General features: G+C 34.7%; 1 protein-coding gene across 3 annotated transcripts in view; it reads right to left on the minus strand.

Moving 5' to 3' along the window:
- Nucleotides 1-1,477: 1,477 nt before the first annotated feature.
- Nucleotides 1,478-15,597, minus strand: part of LOC125073735 (facilitated trehalose transporter Tret1-like) — a 35,873-nt gene continuing 21,753 nt past the window's right edge. For 2 of the 3 annotated variants that reach the window (XM_047684748.1, XM_047684749.1), the window contains exons 2-4: nt 4,279-4,327; nt 3,750-3,885; nt 1,478-2,965 (exon numbers count right to left, since the gene is read on the minus strand). In XM_047684748.1, coding sequence (XP_047540704.1) covers nt 1,626-2,965; nt 3,750-3,885; nt 4,279-4,299 — 1,497 coding nt within the window. In that variant the 5' untranslated portion in view covers nt 4,300-4,327 and the 3' untranslated portion in view covers nt 1,478-1,625. Of the gene's footprint in view, nt 2,966-3,749; nt 3,886-4,278; nt 4,328-4,942; nt 4,961-15,597 lie in introns of those variants that run through there. The other variant, XM_047684750.1, reaches the window with a different exon arrangement.

Here is a 15,597-nt window from a genome sequence, read left to right on the forward strand (position 1 = left end):
ATTAATAGTATTTTTTCTGGTACCGACAAACTAGTTACTTCCACCAGGGAAATCAAATGGCTAATGAATTTACATAAAATGCATTAAATATTTACATAATTCTAACTATATAAATGAATAATGATTATGGGCTGAACTTGACCTAAATCTGGTCGCGAGAGTGTAATGTTGGCCGATGTCGATCTGTTTGATCGCTAGTTAGAGCCTTCTCTTGATACCTACAAGCTATTATTGGCTGGTAAGCTTTAAATCCACTTGAGCACGTTTCTCTGATGTCTTGGAGATTTGTATAGTGATGTTACAACCTATTTTTTTAAAGTAAAAAAATAAATTAATGTTCGGTGAAGGAAAACATCGTGAGGAAACCTGCATGTGTCTAATTTCAACGAAATTCTGCCACATGTGTATCCATCAATCCGCATTGGAGCAGCGTGGTGGAATATGCTCCAAACCTTCTTCTCAAATGGAGAGGAGGCCTTAGCCCAGCAGTGGGAAATTTACAGGCTGTTAATGTAATGTTATTCTTATATCATCTTAAAAAATGGGTAGGTAGCATCTAACGGCCAAAAAGCACCGCGCGCACTATTGTCATTCAAACAGTCAGGCAATCAAACAGCGCGTGCTGCCCGGGTTCCTGTTACACACACTTCCACAGATTGTAGGATAACGAGAGCTATGTTACACATTCTATATACATATTCATTAGGCTCATTTTATCGTAAATTATTCCGTTAAATCTTTTATCCAGTCCGTGATCCAGCTCTAACTTGTCGCTATAGTTAACCTATCCCTTAAATTAACTGATAATATTGTCTTTAGTTTTAATGCTACTTACCATAAATGTATCAATTATTTTGATTTAACGAGGTGTTATTTGCTTTAATTGCTTAGGGTGCCTAATTGCTAGCTCAGGCTTGCATTTCATTTAGTCTAGATCAGTGGGACAATTATTTACATAGTAATATCAGCTCCACAGTTATCCCTTTATACGAGATGGAACCGCGCCTCCCTGATCGAGCGCTGCGTGCTTAAGCATCCACGGGGCGCTTCTCAACATGTCATACACCTGACAGTGTTACAAACAAGGAAAAAAACACAACTATTTTACAAGACTTTATTCTATACCATTTTTATTTTACAGGGTTTTATTTAGCTTCTGTTTGTATGTATGCGGCTCTAACCGAACCGATTGACCTGGAATTTTGCAGACGCTTTTGTGTCAAATATCTTCTAGTGTAGATGTGATTCGACTATGCCTAGATTTTATAAAATGTAATTTAATTTACTATTCGAACTTGGCATTTATGAATCATATATAATTTTTGACCTCCAATTATTATCCGATACGCAAGAAAAAATTATCATTATTTAAAGTTTCATCAAAATCTTTTTGTATTGTTAATGTTGGGTAAGTAATTTGTCTTAAGAAGCTATGTTGAATATCGATGTAAAAATAAATAAAACCGCTTTGATTTAATTTACTTTAATATAAAAGCTGTACATAACATTTTACATAACTAAATACTTATTACAAGGAAGAGTGGTACAAAAACGTAGCACATTGCTTCTATTAATTAAACATTTTGTACAACATAATTTTGAACTTGATCACTTAACATTTAAAACTATTTTACAACCTTTCCGTTTTCAATAAGACTGAGTTGTACCTCAACATCCGTTTCCTTTTTACCTTTGAAACTGTCTTCAATATCTTGTAAAGTCCTATCCTTTGTTTCGGGTAACATAACGTACATTACCAACAAACACACAGTCAAAGTAACTGAATAGACTAGAAACGCCCCCTCCACACCAATAGATGAATAAAAATGTGGAGCTGTTTTCATTGAAACGACGAAAGCTGGCGTCAAAAATGACGTGGACAAAGTTGATCCTAAACTCCTATACGTCAATGGAAACACTTCACCACATATCACCCAATTGAGAGGTACCAAGCCCAAACAGAATGATATACTGTAGAATATCATTAACGTCATTGGAACTGTGTCTAATAAAAAGCTATGAGTAAGCATTTCGGCTTTTCTTAAGTAAATAAAAACAGATATTAAAGCAAGAGATAAAACAGTCATCGCACCGCTCGTGAATAATATGGTTCTACGTTTAACGTTCTTGAGTAAGAATATCGCTAAGAAAGCGCACACAGTTCTCAATAAATCTATTACTGTAAATTGCCATGTCACGTCCTTGGGATCGTCTTTATCTAAAACTGACTGTAATATCAAATTACCGTAAGCTGGAACCATGTGCGCTCCACCAAATTCAAACACAATTAACATACAAATAGCTATTATTAACGGTTTATAAAATTCTCTTTTCTTAAATATCTTCATTACACCCTTTATCGTGTCCGTAATAGACTTGAATAATCTTTTCACCTTTAACGTCTCTTGCGCTTCTCGGTTCTTTCTCGATTCTTCTAAATGCTTCTCCCTTTCTTGGGCTCGTATCATCGATTCTAATTCTTCTCTTTGCTCTTCACCGTCTCCTCTAACCCATCGGAAGGCTTTTTTCGCTTCGTCAAATTTCCCTTTGGAGACTAACCAACTCGGTGATTCTGGGGATAAGCTTATTATTGCCATGGAAATCAGTGGGAATATAGAACATACCACCGCAGTCATTTTCCACGTCAAATGTGCGCCCCAAACGTGAGAGAGCAAAATACCTAATCCTAGTGATATAGCAAAAGTGCCTAGAAACGCGCCTCGGTATCTAGGCTCAGTGTATTCTGCTACGAGGATAGCTGCTAATGGCGTGCGTAGTCCTAGAGCTAGGCCATGGAGAAGTCGTGCTAATAGGAACATTGGAACGGAATTTCCCAGGACGAATACGATCCAGCCTAGGAGAGCTGGTATGGTGCAAAATAGATGTGCCTTTTGTCTTCCGAAGCGTGTCATCAAAACGGGAGATATAAAGTTACCAACGATACCCATTACACCAACTGCGGACGCTGCAAAAATAAAATTACATCTTTAAATTGATTTTAAAATAATTGGCTATAAATTAATTGCAAATGTTTGCACAGTTGAATATCGAAGAATAGAATTGCTTTCGTTGACCGATTGCGATTTTCAAGAGCCGAGTTCAGAATAGCCCAACGATTGACCTACTTTTATTTTCATCACGAATCTGTGGTGAACCATTTTTATACGAAAAGTTTCACATTGTATTTTTAGGTAATATTGTTAACTAAGGAAAGTTGAAAGCTTAAAGTTTAATAAATAAGTTTAAAGCTTTATTTTTGCGCTTTATTGAAAAATGTAGCCTAAGTCACTTTCGTAACCTAAATATCTCTATGTAAAAGGCACTCACATGTCGAACTATATAAGAACGAAATGGGAACTCATGACAGATCACAAGACAACTCATGAAGATCGTGAAATATCAAGTGATAGGTGCTATTCACATTGATATTTAAATATATCGCGTCAATATGTGCAATGTTGATACGCATCACCATCATACGATAACATTATACGATTTATATGTGAAGTGAGTTGTCACAGAATGGCAATCCTGGCAAAATAAGACGGTTATCCCAATGAACACGTATTAACAATTAATAATGACAGCGAACTAGTATCCAAGAAACTACATCAACGGATTTTTTTTCTTTTTAGCCCGAGCCAAGATACCAGTATTTACAGTCATACAAGCCATACATTAGATCTAGAGTTTTTTAATATGTCTTTACCAAATACTAGAACGTATCGAAGAAACAAAATATGAATTACCAATCCATGAAGTGTCGTGATCGGTGAGTGTAACAGGTCCTCCATCGCTCTTAATCTGAGTGAACAGCACAGCGGGAAAGCCGTGAGCACAACCGTGCCCAGCTATGTTAAGCGCCGCCCCGGACACCACGAAAGCCTGAAATTATATATGTACACAATTTAAAGAAATAAACCAGTATTTGTAATTTCTAGGACTAAAAATTATACCGAGATGAACCATCAAGAAAATCACTTCTCTAGCAACAAGCATTGATGAATGTCTAATAATTCTCACAGAGCCTGTCTATGGGCGGTGGTGACCACTTACCAACAGATGAGCCATTTGCCCGTCCATTATTATATTTTAAATAATATTTCCTTTATCAACGAGCAAGAGATTTAATTAATACATACAATTAATCGAGAACATGAAAATTCAGTAATGCTTGTCTGGGTTTGCGGACTCAAACATCCGGTGGGATTCTCGTGTTCTAGCCACTGGGCTATTATGACTCTTATATGATTTATATACACTAATAATTATTATTACCTGTTTTATGAAAGGCTTCATCTTATCAGGACTTCATGAAGGACTCGATCTGAAATAAAAAAAATATTTTATTTATAATGACTATTATAAAAAAGAACGCATCCTTTTTATTCAAGAAAATTAATTATTATAACAACGTATTCATTATACTTTTGAGTTCACCTCAATTATAAGTGTAATATAATTTTAGTTTCATTTCAAATACACTGTTAAAATAAATTATAAATCAAAATTCGAACCCATACATAAAATCCACTCGCATATACCGATTCAAGGGCTTGTTAGTTGTAACAATGCCTTTAAAAAGAAACCTTTTATTTTTATCATCGAGGTCGAAATATAATATGACTATTATATATTATACTATACTATATTGGCAGCAATACCAGTAGCGTAGCTATCGTAGGGCCAGGTGGTGCAGTGCACCAGGGCCCCTGAGCTCTGGGGGCCCTCTAACCTAAGCCATGAAAAGAGCTTTGAATAGAGATGAAGTATGGATTTAACATACTAATGATACGTTCAACTCACTGTATCCTGTATCCCATTCTTATTACTATCTATAATTTTGAATGCCAATATACGTTAAAGAGGGGGCAAGGGCCCGATTCTTTTTCTACGCACAGGGGCCCTTACCCACCTAGCTACGCCACTGGCCAATACTAACAAGAAATTTCTAACTATCTCACATAAATGCTGAAGAAATTGTATAAATTACAACATATTGTATATTTACAATAATTAACTGATCGAATATAGTCCACTTTATATATAAACAATCCGGTAACTCCTAAGTGTACACAAACTAATGCAATTGTTAACCGTCGTTTATATGTCCTGAAGTTCGAGGACATAAGTTCTAAGCATTCTCAACAGTATTCGCAGTTGTAAAATCCGTGATACTATGAATTCACGTGACAATATCATTGTACAGACTTGTCACTGAAATTTTCTAACCAAATCAAATGTACTTTATTTAGGTATTCTTTACAGGAAAGCACTTATGGGTCGTCAATAATTCAATTCTACCTCTCTTTCGGAAAGCAGTCTCCAAGAAGAAACTTGTTACTCTTTTCAAATAACCTGTTTTTCAACGATGTTAGTATTCACAGAGATGGCCCAGTGGTTAGAACGCGTGCATCTTAACCGATGATATCGGGTGCACGGAAGCTTCACTGAATTTCATGTGCTTAATTTGTGTTTATAATTCATCTTGGGCTCGGCGGTAAAGGAAAACATCGTGAGTGAACCTGCATGTGTCTAATTTCAACGAAATTCTGCCACATATGTATTCCACCCGCATTGGAGCAGTGTGGTGGAATATGCTCCAAACGTTCTCCTCGAAGGAAGAGGAGGCCTTAGCCCAGCAGTGGGAAATTTACAGGCTGCTGTAAAAAAAATGTAATATAGACTATTGTTAAATCAGTCCTATGATGGATCCCAGGCCTAAATTTAGGCGTTTTTCCCAAAAAATATCCAAATCCATCAGGGGACCTAATAGTAAGCATCCATAAAACTGTTTGTAAATTTTTTTAAATACATCGTTGGACGCTTTTTGAGTAATGATTTTATATTGCAACGTTTATATGTGTTGCATTTAAGGGAAACGTTTTAGAGATTTATTATTAAAACAATCAGAAATTCGAAATCTTCTACATCGAGAGCGCTGTAAAGCGAAGATAAACAAAATAAGCATTGAATAGGTATACTTTTAGTCTCGCATTTTTAATTTGAAAAAAATGAAAACTTTGAAATAATAGATATCTCATAATGTATAGCCAAATGTATTGAAATTCATTTTCATTTTAAATATTTTTTAACATCTACAGCGTACATTCATTTACTGTTAATATTCTATTTAAGATATTTTTTAACGAATGCTTCATGCTTTTACATAGAATTCCATTTTATGAAATGCCTCTATAGAAATGTAAAATTTAGCTGTCGAATGTATAATATTTTACGTTTAATTGAACTTAAAAGAAACAGTCTGTAATTTGATCACCTGATGGTAAGTGGTCATCATAACACTGTAATAATTATTAACCATACCTTAAATCACCTATGCGCCACCAAATTGGGGTCTAAGATTTTATGTGCAGTTACACTGGCTCACTCACCCTTCAAATCGAAACACGACAATACTTATTACTTTTTGGCGCTAGAATATAGGAGGAGTACCTACTAACCAGACTGGCTTGCACAAATATTCGGGGAACATTTTTGAACTATTTTTTTTTTATGCCATTGGTCGTCGGACGAGCATATGGGCCACCTGATGGTAAGTGGTCACCACCGCCCATAGACAAAGGCGCTGTAAGAAATATTAACCTTTCCTTACATCACCTATGCGCCACCAACCTTGGGAACTAAGATGTTATGTCCCTTGTGCCTGTGATTACACTGGCTCACTCACCCTTCTAGCCGGAACACAACAATACAGAGTACTGTTATTTGGCGGTAGAATATCTGATGAGTGGGTGGTACCTACCCAGACGGGCTTGCACAAAGCCCTACCACTAACTGGACGAGAATGGGCGAAACCAGAACTATGAGGAACTTAATACTTATTATTTTATTAGCAAATTAATATTTTTTCACACTCTTGGAACCCAAGGATAAGTAAATATAATTAATCAATTGTATCTAACAATTAGGTACTAATAAATGTTTTCTTGAATATATTATTAATATCAGTATAAATAATGTCAATGTCTAATGATCACAACTTAAAATCAAAGTAGGGTTGTCTATACATTTAGTGAAAAAATTAATTGCAATTTACATATATATTGATGTGACTCTAACTGATGTCAGTGTCGGTGTCCATTCTGAACGGACAATCGATTGTGCAGAATAAATAAAAATGGGAAGTGTCGTGAGACACCCGCTTGAAACAAAGTAGTTTTTGACGTTTTATAATATACATACAGACACAATTAATAAATTAGCAAAATTGTAATGAAATAAAAAATATTGTTATAGAAAAATATATAACAATATTTTTTATTTCATTACATTAATAATAATTATTGTTATAGAAAAGCGTAAAAAGAGAGGAAAAAGTCGATTGGTGGGCACTTTTTCCTACGTGAGGATTTCTGTCAGTTCTATTGTACGCCGGGTGAAAGAACTTCGTTCCAATAGAGTGAAATTGTATGCGCTTGAGCACATAGGCATTATTAAATAGTTCTGTTCGGCAAGCGAGTATTAGAATTGCCAAGCCTCGACTGCGGGCTGCTACTGGGATTTTACTCATACCACCTTCGTCTTCATCTACACTTTCCATCAGGTGAGATGGAAGACAAACGCCTATTCCATTACAATTATAAAAAAAAATACTGGCTCTCATCCTTCAGACTGGAATAACGCAAAACTAATTATGCTGCTTAGAATATATGATGGTGTTTTGTTCTTCACAGTACTGACAGTGGTGACCATCGACTATCGGTTGGCCTATTACATATATAAGTTAATTTAATTTCTTATAAATGTATATTAAAAAGTTTGAATAAAAAAAAAATAATGCAGCTTTCAAAAATGATATGAATTTTTAAGGTGCCGTCTTTTTACTCATACTTGACCTTTGACGTTGAATATCTTCACTCGCTTACACGAGAGACTCAATGATACTTTTGAGATACTATATCATATCTCAAAATAAAGATACCACAGTTTTGCTACTTTTTGTTTGACAGATTTATCTACTCTGCCTTCTTCTTCGCCTTATTTAAATGTATATATTATATATACATTTAAATAATTATAGTACACTATAGGACCAAAGGATCAGTACAACCTAAGCCATGGTGGTTTATTTTTGTAAGTATTGAGGTGGAACATCTAAGAGGTCTACCGGTGGCGTTTTTGAGACGTTAAATTTGTAGTACTATGAGAAAACAAGGCAACAGCAGAATGCCAAATATTTGCCTTTTTTCAGTTGAGGATAACCTTTCTTTCCGACCTTGCTGAAAAAACGTATTACGCCTTTCTCCCTCGTAGAAGTGAGAGGTATGTGGGACTCGCCAGTACCCAGGACGTCGTGTGCACCTTAGTACACAGGAATACCCACTAAAAGACCAGTGGTAACCTTTTCATCTCTTCGGCAGGCGCCACGGAATCACTTTCACATGTTACTGTGACGCCCTGACTTTGGACAACCTAAGTAACCAATTATTTAGGTTAGTAATATATGACACTAATTATCATATTTAAATGTTCTTCATAACCAATACAATTGTATATTGTCAGAAATAACAATTGTACCAACAATACATTATTCGTTTTATTGTAAGCCTTTGAAAGCCCTGACCTTTGCAAATCTGATTTGACCTTCGTCGTAAGCTATAGCGTCAAGTAATAAAACAATAGACATAAACAGATACATTAATATGCATTGTTATATTTTAATTGTCTGTTAAATAAACTAGGAACCAGTCTTTGTATACTTAAGAAACGCTAAGTTATAAAACATTACATATTTATTGTTTTGAACGACTTAAAAACTGATTGTAATTTTTTATTACCAATGAAAAAATTTCAAGTTCGTGTTCGACTTATTAATAAATACGTTGGGTTTATTGTTCCTTACTAGATTGTACAGGTGATAAAAGTACTGGGTAAGTTTTATCTGATTACAAAATTAGGCCTATGGTATCACACAGGAACATGGTACATCTTAGTGCCCGTGGTTGGTTGCGCATTGGCGATGTAGGGAATGGTTAATATTACTTAAGGCGCCAATGTCTGAACGGTGGTGACCACTAACCACCAGTAGATCCATTTCCTCGTCCGACTACCAGTTTTTCTAAAAAATCTAATAAATTGTTTTTATTTTATAATTATCACGATTTGTTCAACGGTATAAAAGTTGATGCACACCAGAGCCATCCAGTATCGAGGTAAAATAAAGTGGATATCATATCACATCCACGAAGAATACATAATACATGTGCCAATTTCCATTTAAAATTTTGTAAGTTTTTGTCGTTAGAATCCGCTCTCCGAGTCAGTGGTAGCTTTAAATTTATTCTATCAAATAAAATGATTCAAAGGCGCTCGTAAAGAGCCCACTTGAATGAAGCGTGTTTTGATTTAGACATACAAAGTCCTTCTCTTCCACGCAACATTAGGTTGATGAGAAAATATAAGATGCAAAGAATGGAATAAAAGATAGTAAGCTCACATTACCTGCAGGGGGAAGCAGAATAGGGGATGAACGTGTGCATGACATAAATGTGAACGTCTTATGTGTAGTGTAGTAAAGGAGACGCTTGCGAGTAATTCTCCGTTATAACGGCTTATGTACACTTAAATATTTACCTAAGAATTTAAAATGCTTTTGTTAAACCGGATTTAAACAAATATTAACTGTTCGCCGATCGCGTTAGCCTCATCCTGGAGCCATGATGGCCCATTGATTAGAAAAACCTTAGCCGAAAATTGGAAATTATTTAGGTATTACAATTTGTTTAATTACAAAATCAATTGAATGCATATAAAAATTCGGGTACCACTAAATTTGAATTTACTGGTAATTTCCAATTTTCGGCTAAGATTTTTCTAGATCCTCATCGTGAGGATGCCTGCATATATCGGAAGTAAGTTTGTCATATACCCATATGGAATATGCTCCAAGACATCTTTTAAAATGGGAGGAGGCTTTAGACCAGAAGTGGCATAGACAGTTACGTTGTCTTTAAATATTTTCGTCTGTATTTTTATGCCTTGTCATTCTTCACGAAACTTTTGTAATATGTTGATTGTAAAAAATAAATGATATCCGCATCTAGTCTCACGATTTATATACAAATGATATGTTTCTTTTAAAATCAAGGATATTTTATGAAAAATAGAATTGTTTAATTATAGAACGGCCGTTTATTTTGTATGAGTTGACGTGTTGATGTTTATATATTTATTTATATTGCATTTCACGAAACGATCTCCCAAAGGAAATTGCCCTTGCTCGCTTTGCATTGGCCCATGCGCTTGACCTTCATTAGCCGAATCATTCATTTGCGCGCATCGACTTATTAGATGTGAGTATTTTTTCCCCTAAGAGTTCGACTCGTGGAATAGAATATAGATAAGTATTTCCAACAAGTGTTACATTAAATATGATAGAAAAAAATGAGGGTTAAAAAAAATTAAACAATCGGTTCCTTTAATATTAAGAGATCTCGTATATTAAAGTTAATTTAAGCAAAATATTATAAACGATAAAATAATACAAAAAGATATAAAAGTCTGCCAATGTCCCACTTAAGCCTTCCTCTCCTTTTTGGGGAGAAGGTTTGGAGCTTACTGCGAGTAGGTGTATAAACGTGACAGATTTTTCATTCGGCACATGAAAATCGACTCATGTATGTATTTTCGTCACCGTCAAATATGAGATGAATTATAAACACAAATTAATCACATAATTCAGTGGTGCTTGTCCGCGTTGAAATCTGAATCATCGTTTAAGATTCACGTCTACTAACCAGCCTATCACAGCTCTCAAGACCAACATTAATATTCTGTGTTCTGTGGCCGTCTCTGTAATCTTTACAAAATTCATGACGATCGGTTGAATAGTTAAAAATTAAAAGCGGAACAAACAAACAAACTCATTTTACATTTATAATAAATAAATAAATAAATAAATAAATAAATAAATAAATAAATAAATATTGGACAACATCACATACATTACTCTGATCCCAATGTAAGTAGCTAAAGCACTTGTGTTATGGAAATCAGAAGTAACGACGGTACCACATACACCCAGACCCAAGACAACATAGAAAACTAATAAACTTTTTTCTACATCGACTCGGCCGGGAATCGAACCCGGGACCTCAGAGTGGCGTACCCATGAAAACCGGTGTACACACTACTCGACCACGGAGGTCGTCAAATTATGATATTACGTAGGATTATGTGTCACGTTGCGTGTTAAGACGTTTACAAGAAATATCTTAGTTATGAAGGTGGATGATGTTGTAATGTTACGTAACAATGAATTTAATTGTTTGCACTCTGTTTACTGATATTTATATAACTATTATTTTAAACTGTAACTGTATTAAAAATCAATAAAGAGAGACCTATCACCACAAAGTGGTAGTTGGTAGAGATTTGTGCAAGTTATCAGATATTCTACCGCCAAACAGCAGTACTCGGTATATTGTGTTCCGGTTTGAAGGGTGAGTGAGCCGATAAAAGGGACGTAACATCTTACTTCCCTAGGTTGGTGGCGGATTGGTGATGTAAGGAATTGTTAATATTTCTTACAGCACAATGGTTTATGGGCGGTGATGACGACTTACCATCAGGTGGCCCATTTGCTCGTTCGCCTACCTTTACCATCAATTTTTACCTTTAACATCAATATAAAAAAAAACTACGTAAAATCTACACGTTTCAGAGCCACGTGTCCTAACCGATAAGTTAACAGAAATAAAGTCTTTTAATTAATTGTAAAATATCATTGTAGATTTAGAAACAGCGCTCACGTGATCTTCGAAAGTATTCCAAATCAATGGGACCACCCATTGATTTGAAGTTCACTCACTAAGAAGGATTTTTGGAAATTTATACTATAAGACAGGGAAAAGGGACGGGACGGATATCTGTTTCTTATACATACAAATATAGGCAGTGTCCATGTTAATAAGATATTTGGCTGTTGGAGTAGTCGTTTAAAAATATTTTTAAAACATACAACAATTCGTCTTATTATCTCTAGTGTTATCATTAAAACATCAATATCACTGCAGCCCAGTACGAGTTCAGAAGAATGTTAATATTAATACTCAAACGTAAATATTTTTATGAAAATTAATGTTTATGTAATAAACGTATCGTGTGATTCCATCGCCGTGAAGTAACGCGTTGAAATATAATTGTTATATAGAATCACGTTGCTTACACAATGTCTTCATGAATATATCATTATGAATGGCGTCTGCGTGTACGTCTTTGTCACTTGAATTGCCACAGAGAACGAAAAGTAGATCGCCTTTAGGGATCTGGAGGTCTTATTAAAACCTCTTTCGCAACCTTTTGACATCGAAAATACTGGACGAAAATACGAAAGTCATACAGAGTCACCTGATTTATTTAAGAACTAGCTGTGCCCGCGACTTCGTGCGTGTTGTTTGAATTTAAGTTATTTGGATATTTTAGCGTGATTTTATTTTTATTCTATATATAATTCTAAAATAAAATTTACTCCTTATTACATCGCTATCTGCCAGTGAAAGTCCCGTCGAAATCGGTTCAGCCGTTCCAGAGATTAGTTGGAACAAACAGACAGACAGACAGACAGACAGACAGACAGACAAAAATTGTAAAAAATGTTATTATAGTATAAATGTTATGTTAAATTTTGGTATATGTACCGTATATACATACATATGCATTTAGTAAAAATGGATTATTTTAATATTACAAACAGACACCCCAATTTTATTATATGTATAGAAGATGTGTCGTAAATAAATGAGTTCTTGTTGAATTGATGTTAGGGCTAGGATTAAAAAAGGATAATTAAAAATAAGTATATTGCAACTAGTGATCCGCCCCGGCTTCGCACGGGTGCAATGCTGATACTAAATATATTACAGAACGTCTTACAACGCTCACAACTTTTCTGTCAATAGACAATACAATCCGCTAAGTCTCTGCGTTTTTAATCTGTAATATCTTCGAAAATATTCATTGAAATTAAATGCAGTAAAGCACCATATTGATCTATATTAAATGCATAATGCATGCAAAATTAATTGGATTAAAGCTTTACTGCTTAAAATTGCTTCGATAATAAGCCATTAATTTCTCGTTAAAAGTAAAGGATAAAAATGGTTACAATAACCATATCTATCCCTTATATAGGTTATCCCTAAGAGACATATACCATGGCGGCCTTTTTTGAATACCTCTTTAAGGTTTACAATAATGTAGTACTTTATTTTGATCTATCTCGTAAGTTTCAGCCAGCGTTTGCAAAATAAGCTCAAAAAATTTGTTTATTTACGACATCACTTTAGAAACCTCTAAAATTATCAGTGTTTCTCTACTATATTGTGCATGTATTATACATATAAACCTACCTCTTGAATCAATCTATCTTTAAAAAAAAACTGCATAAAAATCCGTTGTGTTATTTTAAAGATCTAAGCATACATACGGACAGACAGCGGTAAGGGACTTGGTTTAATACTATGTAATGGTGATGTGATGTAAGGGTAATGACGAATGAATAAAGTAAGTGTAATGATGAAGATATAACATCATGCTAATATATCTCGATTCAAGTAAAACCTAGTTAATAAGTATAGGGTTCTAATTTAATTAAAAAAATATTTATTAACATTAGCAGCCTGCAAATTTCCCACTGCTGGGCTAAGGCGTCCTCGGAGGTACGGATTAAACTTAAATTTTACAAAAATTTTTACACCGGTGATAATGTAAATTAAATAAAATTGTTTATGGTACTTTTATTTATATATTATATATCTATATAATACAATTCTAAGCTACTTTAAACTCAATTAGAGTAAATCTTCAAGGTGGTCTGAATGCAACATCCTGTTTACTTAAAGTCAAAGTCAAAGTCAAAGTCAAAAATCTTTATTCAATATAGAAGTGTTTGCACTTGCTTATTGATTGTCAAAAATCTACCACCGGTTCGGAATTTAGCACCTCGGACCTGAGAAGAACCGGCGAAAGAAACTCAGCGGGATATATTTTTTTTTTTTTTAACCATTTTCCATGTACAATTTTAGTTATTTGAAACAGCCTGGAGGCGATCATTTAATTCCCAAGGTGCAGGTGCAGTCAACTAAAAAGTCATTAGTGTTGTAATATCCTTTAGCACACAAACGCTCCTTAACGACTCTTTTGAATTTTATAATTGAATAATTTTGATCGTTTTCTGGGATCCTGTTGTAAAAACGTATACATTGCCCCAAAAACGAGTTACTAACCCTGTATAATCGGGTACTTGGAGTAACAAGTTTATTCTTGTTCCTAGTGTTAATAGAATGTACGTCACAATTTCTGGGAAAATCATTTATGTTTTTGCGTACATACATAACATTATCAAAAACAAATTGAGAAGCGACAGTCATTATTTTAATTTCTTTAAATTTACCTCTTAACGAATCTTTTGGGCCCTGGTTATAAATTGCACGAATAGCCCTCTTCTGCAGTACAAAAATAGTATTAATGTCAGCTGCATTACCCCAGAGTAGGATGCCATACGACATTATACTATGGAAATAACTGAAGTACACATGGCGAGCCGTATCCACATCAGTCAAAAGTCTAATTTTTTTTACCGCATAGGCTGCAGAGCTGAGTCTATTCGCCAATTTATTTATATGGGGGCCCCATTGGAGCTTAGAGTCTATTGTCATACCAAGGAACTCTGTTGATTCTAAAACATCTAATGCTTCCCCGTTTAAACGTACACTCGTTTTGACACATCTTACATTGGGAGTAGTGAATTTAATACATTTAGTCTTTTTACTATTTAACATTAAATTATTAACACTAAACCAATTTACTATTTCAGAGAGAGTATTGTTCACATCGTCATATATTGAAAGACGTCTTTTTATTTTAAAAATTAAAGAAGTATCATCAGCAAACAATACTATCTCGAGTTTATCACCTAGGAGATGTGGCAGGTCATTTATATAAACAAGGAAGAGAAATGGTCCAAGAATTGATCCTTGAGGGACCCCCACAGTAACTGGAGACCCGGGAAATCTCTTTCCATTTACATCAACCCTCTGAATGCGATTGCTCAGATACGAAATCAGAAGACTGAGTGCAGTGTCCCTAATTCCATAATGACGTAGCTTCCTGGCCAAAGTTTCGTGTTGCACACAATCAAAGGCCTTAGATAAATCACAAAATATCCCTAAGGCATCCTGTGACTCCTCCCAGGCCCTGTAAATATTTTTAACGAGCTCAACACCAGCGTCAGTTGTCGAGCGACGCCTTGTAAATCCAAATTGTTTCTTGTGTAGCAACTTGTTATTGTTAAAATGTGTTAAAGTAAAACATTTCTAACGGAAAGGGTTTTAAAAGAGGTTTATAATTTAAGAAAATGGGTCTCACACGTCAATAGTAGTTGTGACAGAGTAGGACAGAATAGTTTCACGCTATTGCAATAGGAAAATTGCGTTACACTCTCAATGGACTTAGAATTTTTGATTTCATCCCGCGAAAAATATACTTTGAAATACAATAAAGAAGTTGAAACACCGATTGCCACCTTTCTAAATTAAAAGAAAGATTAAGAATTACCATACAAACTTTCATCCT

This window comes from Vanessa atalanta, chromosome 25 (genome assembly GCF_905147765.1).
Source record: "Vanessa atalanta chromosome 25, ilVanAtal1.2, whole genome shotgun sequence".
NCBI classification, from domain to species: Eukaryota; Metazoa; Arthropoda; class Insecta; order Lepidoptera; family Nymphalidae; genus Vanessa; species Vanessa atalanta.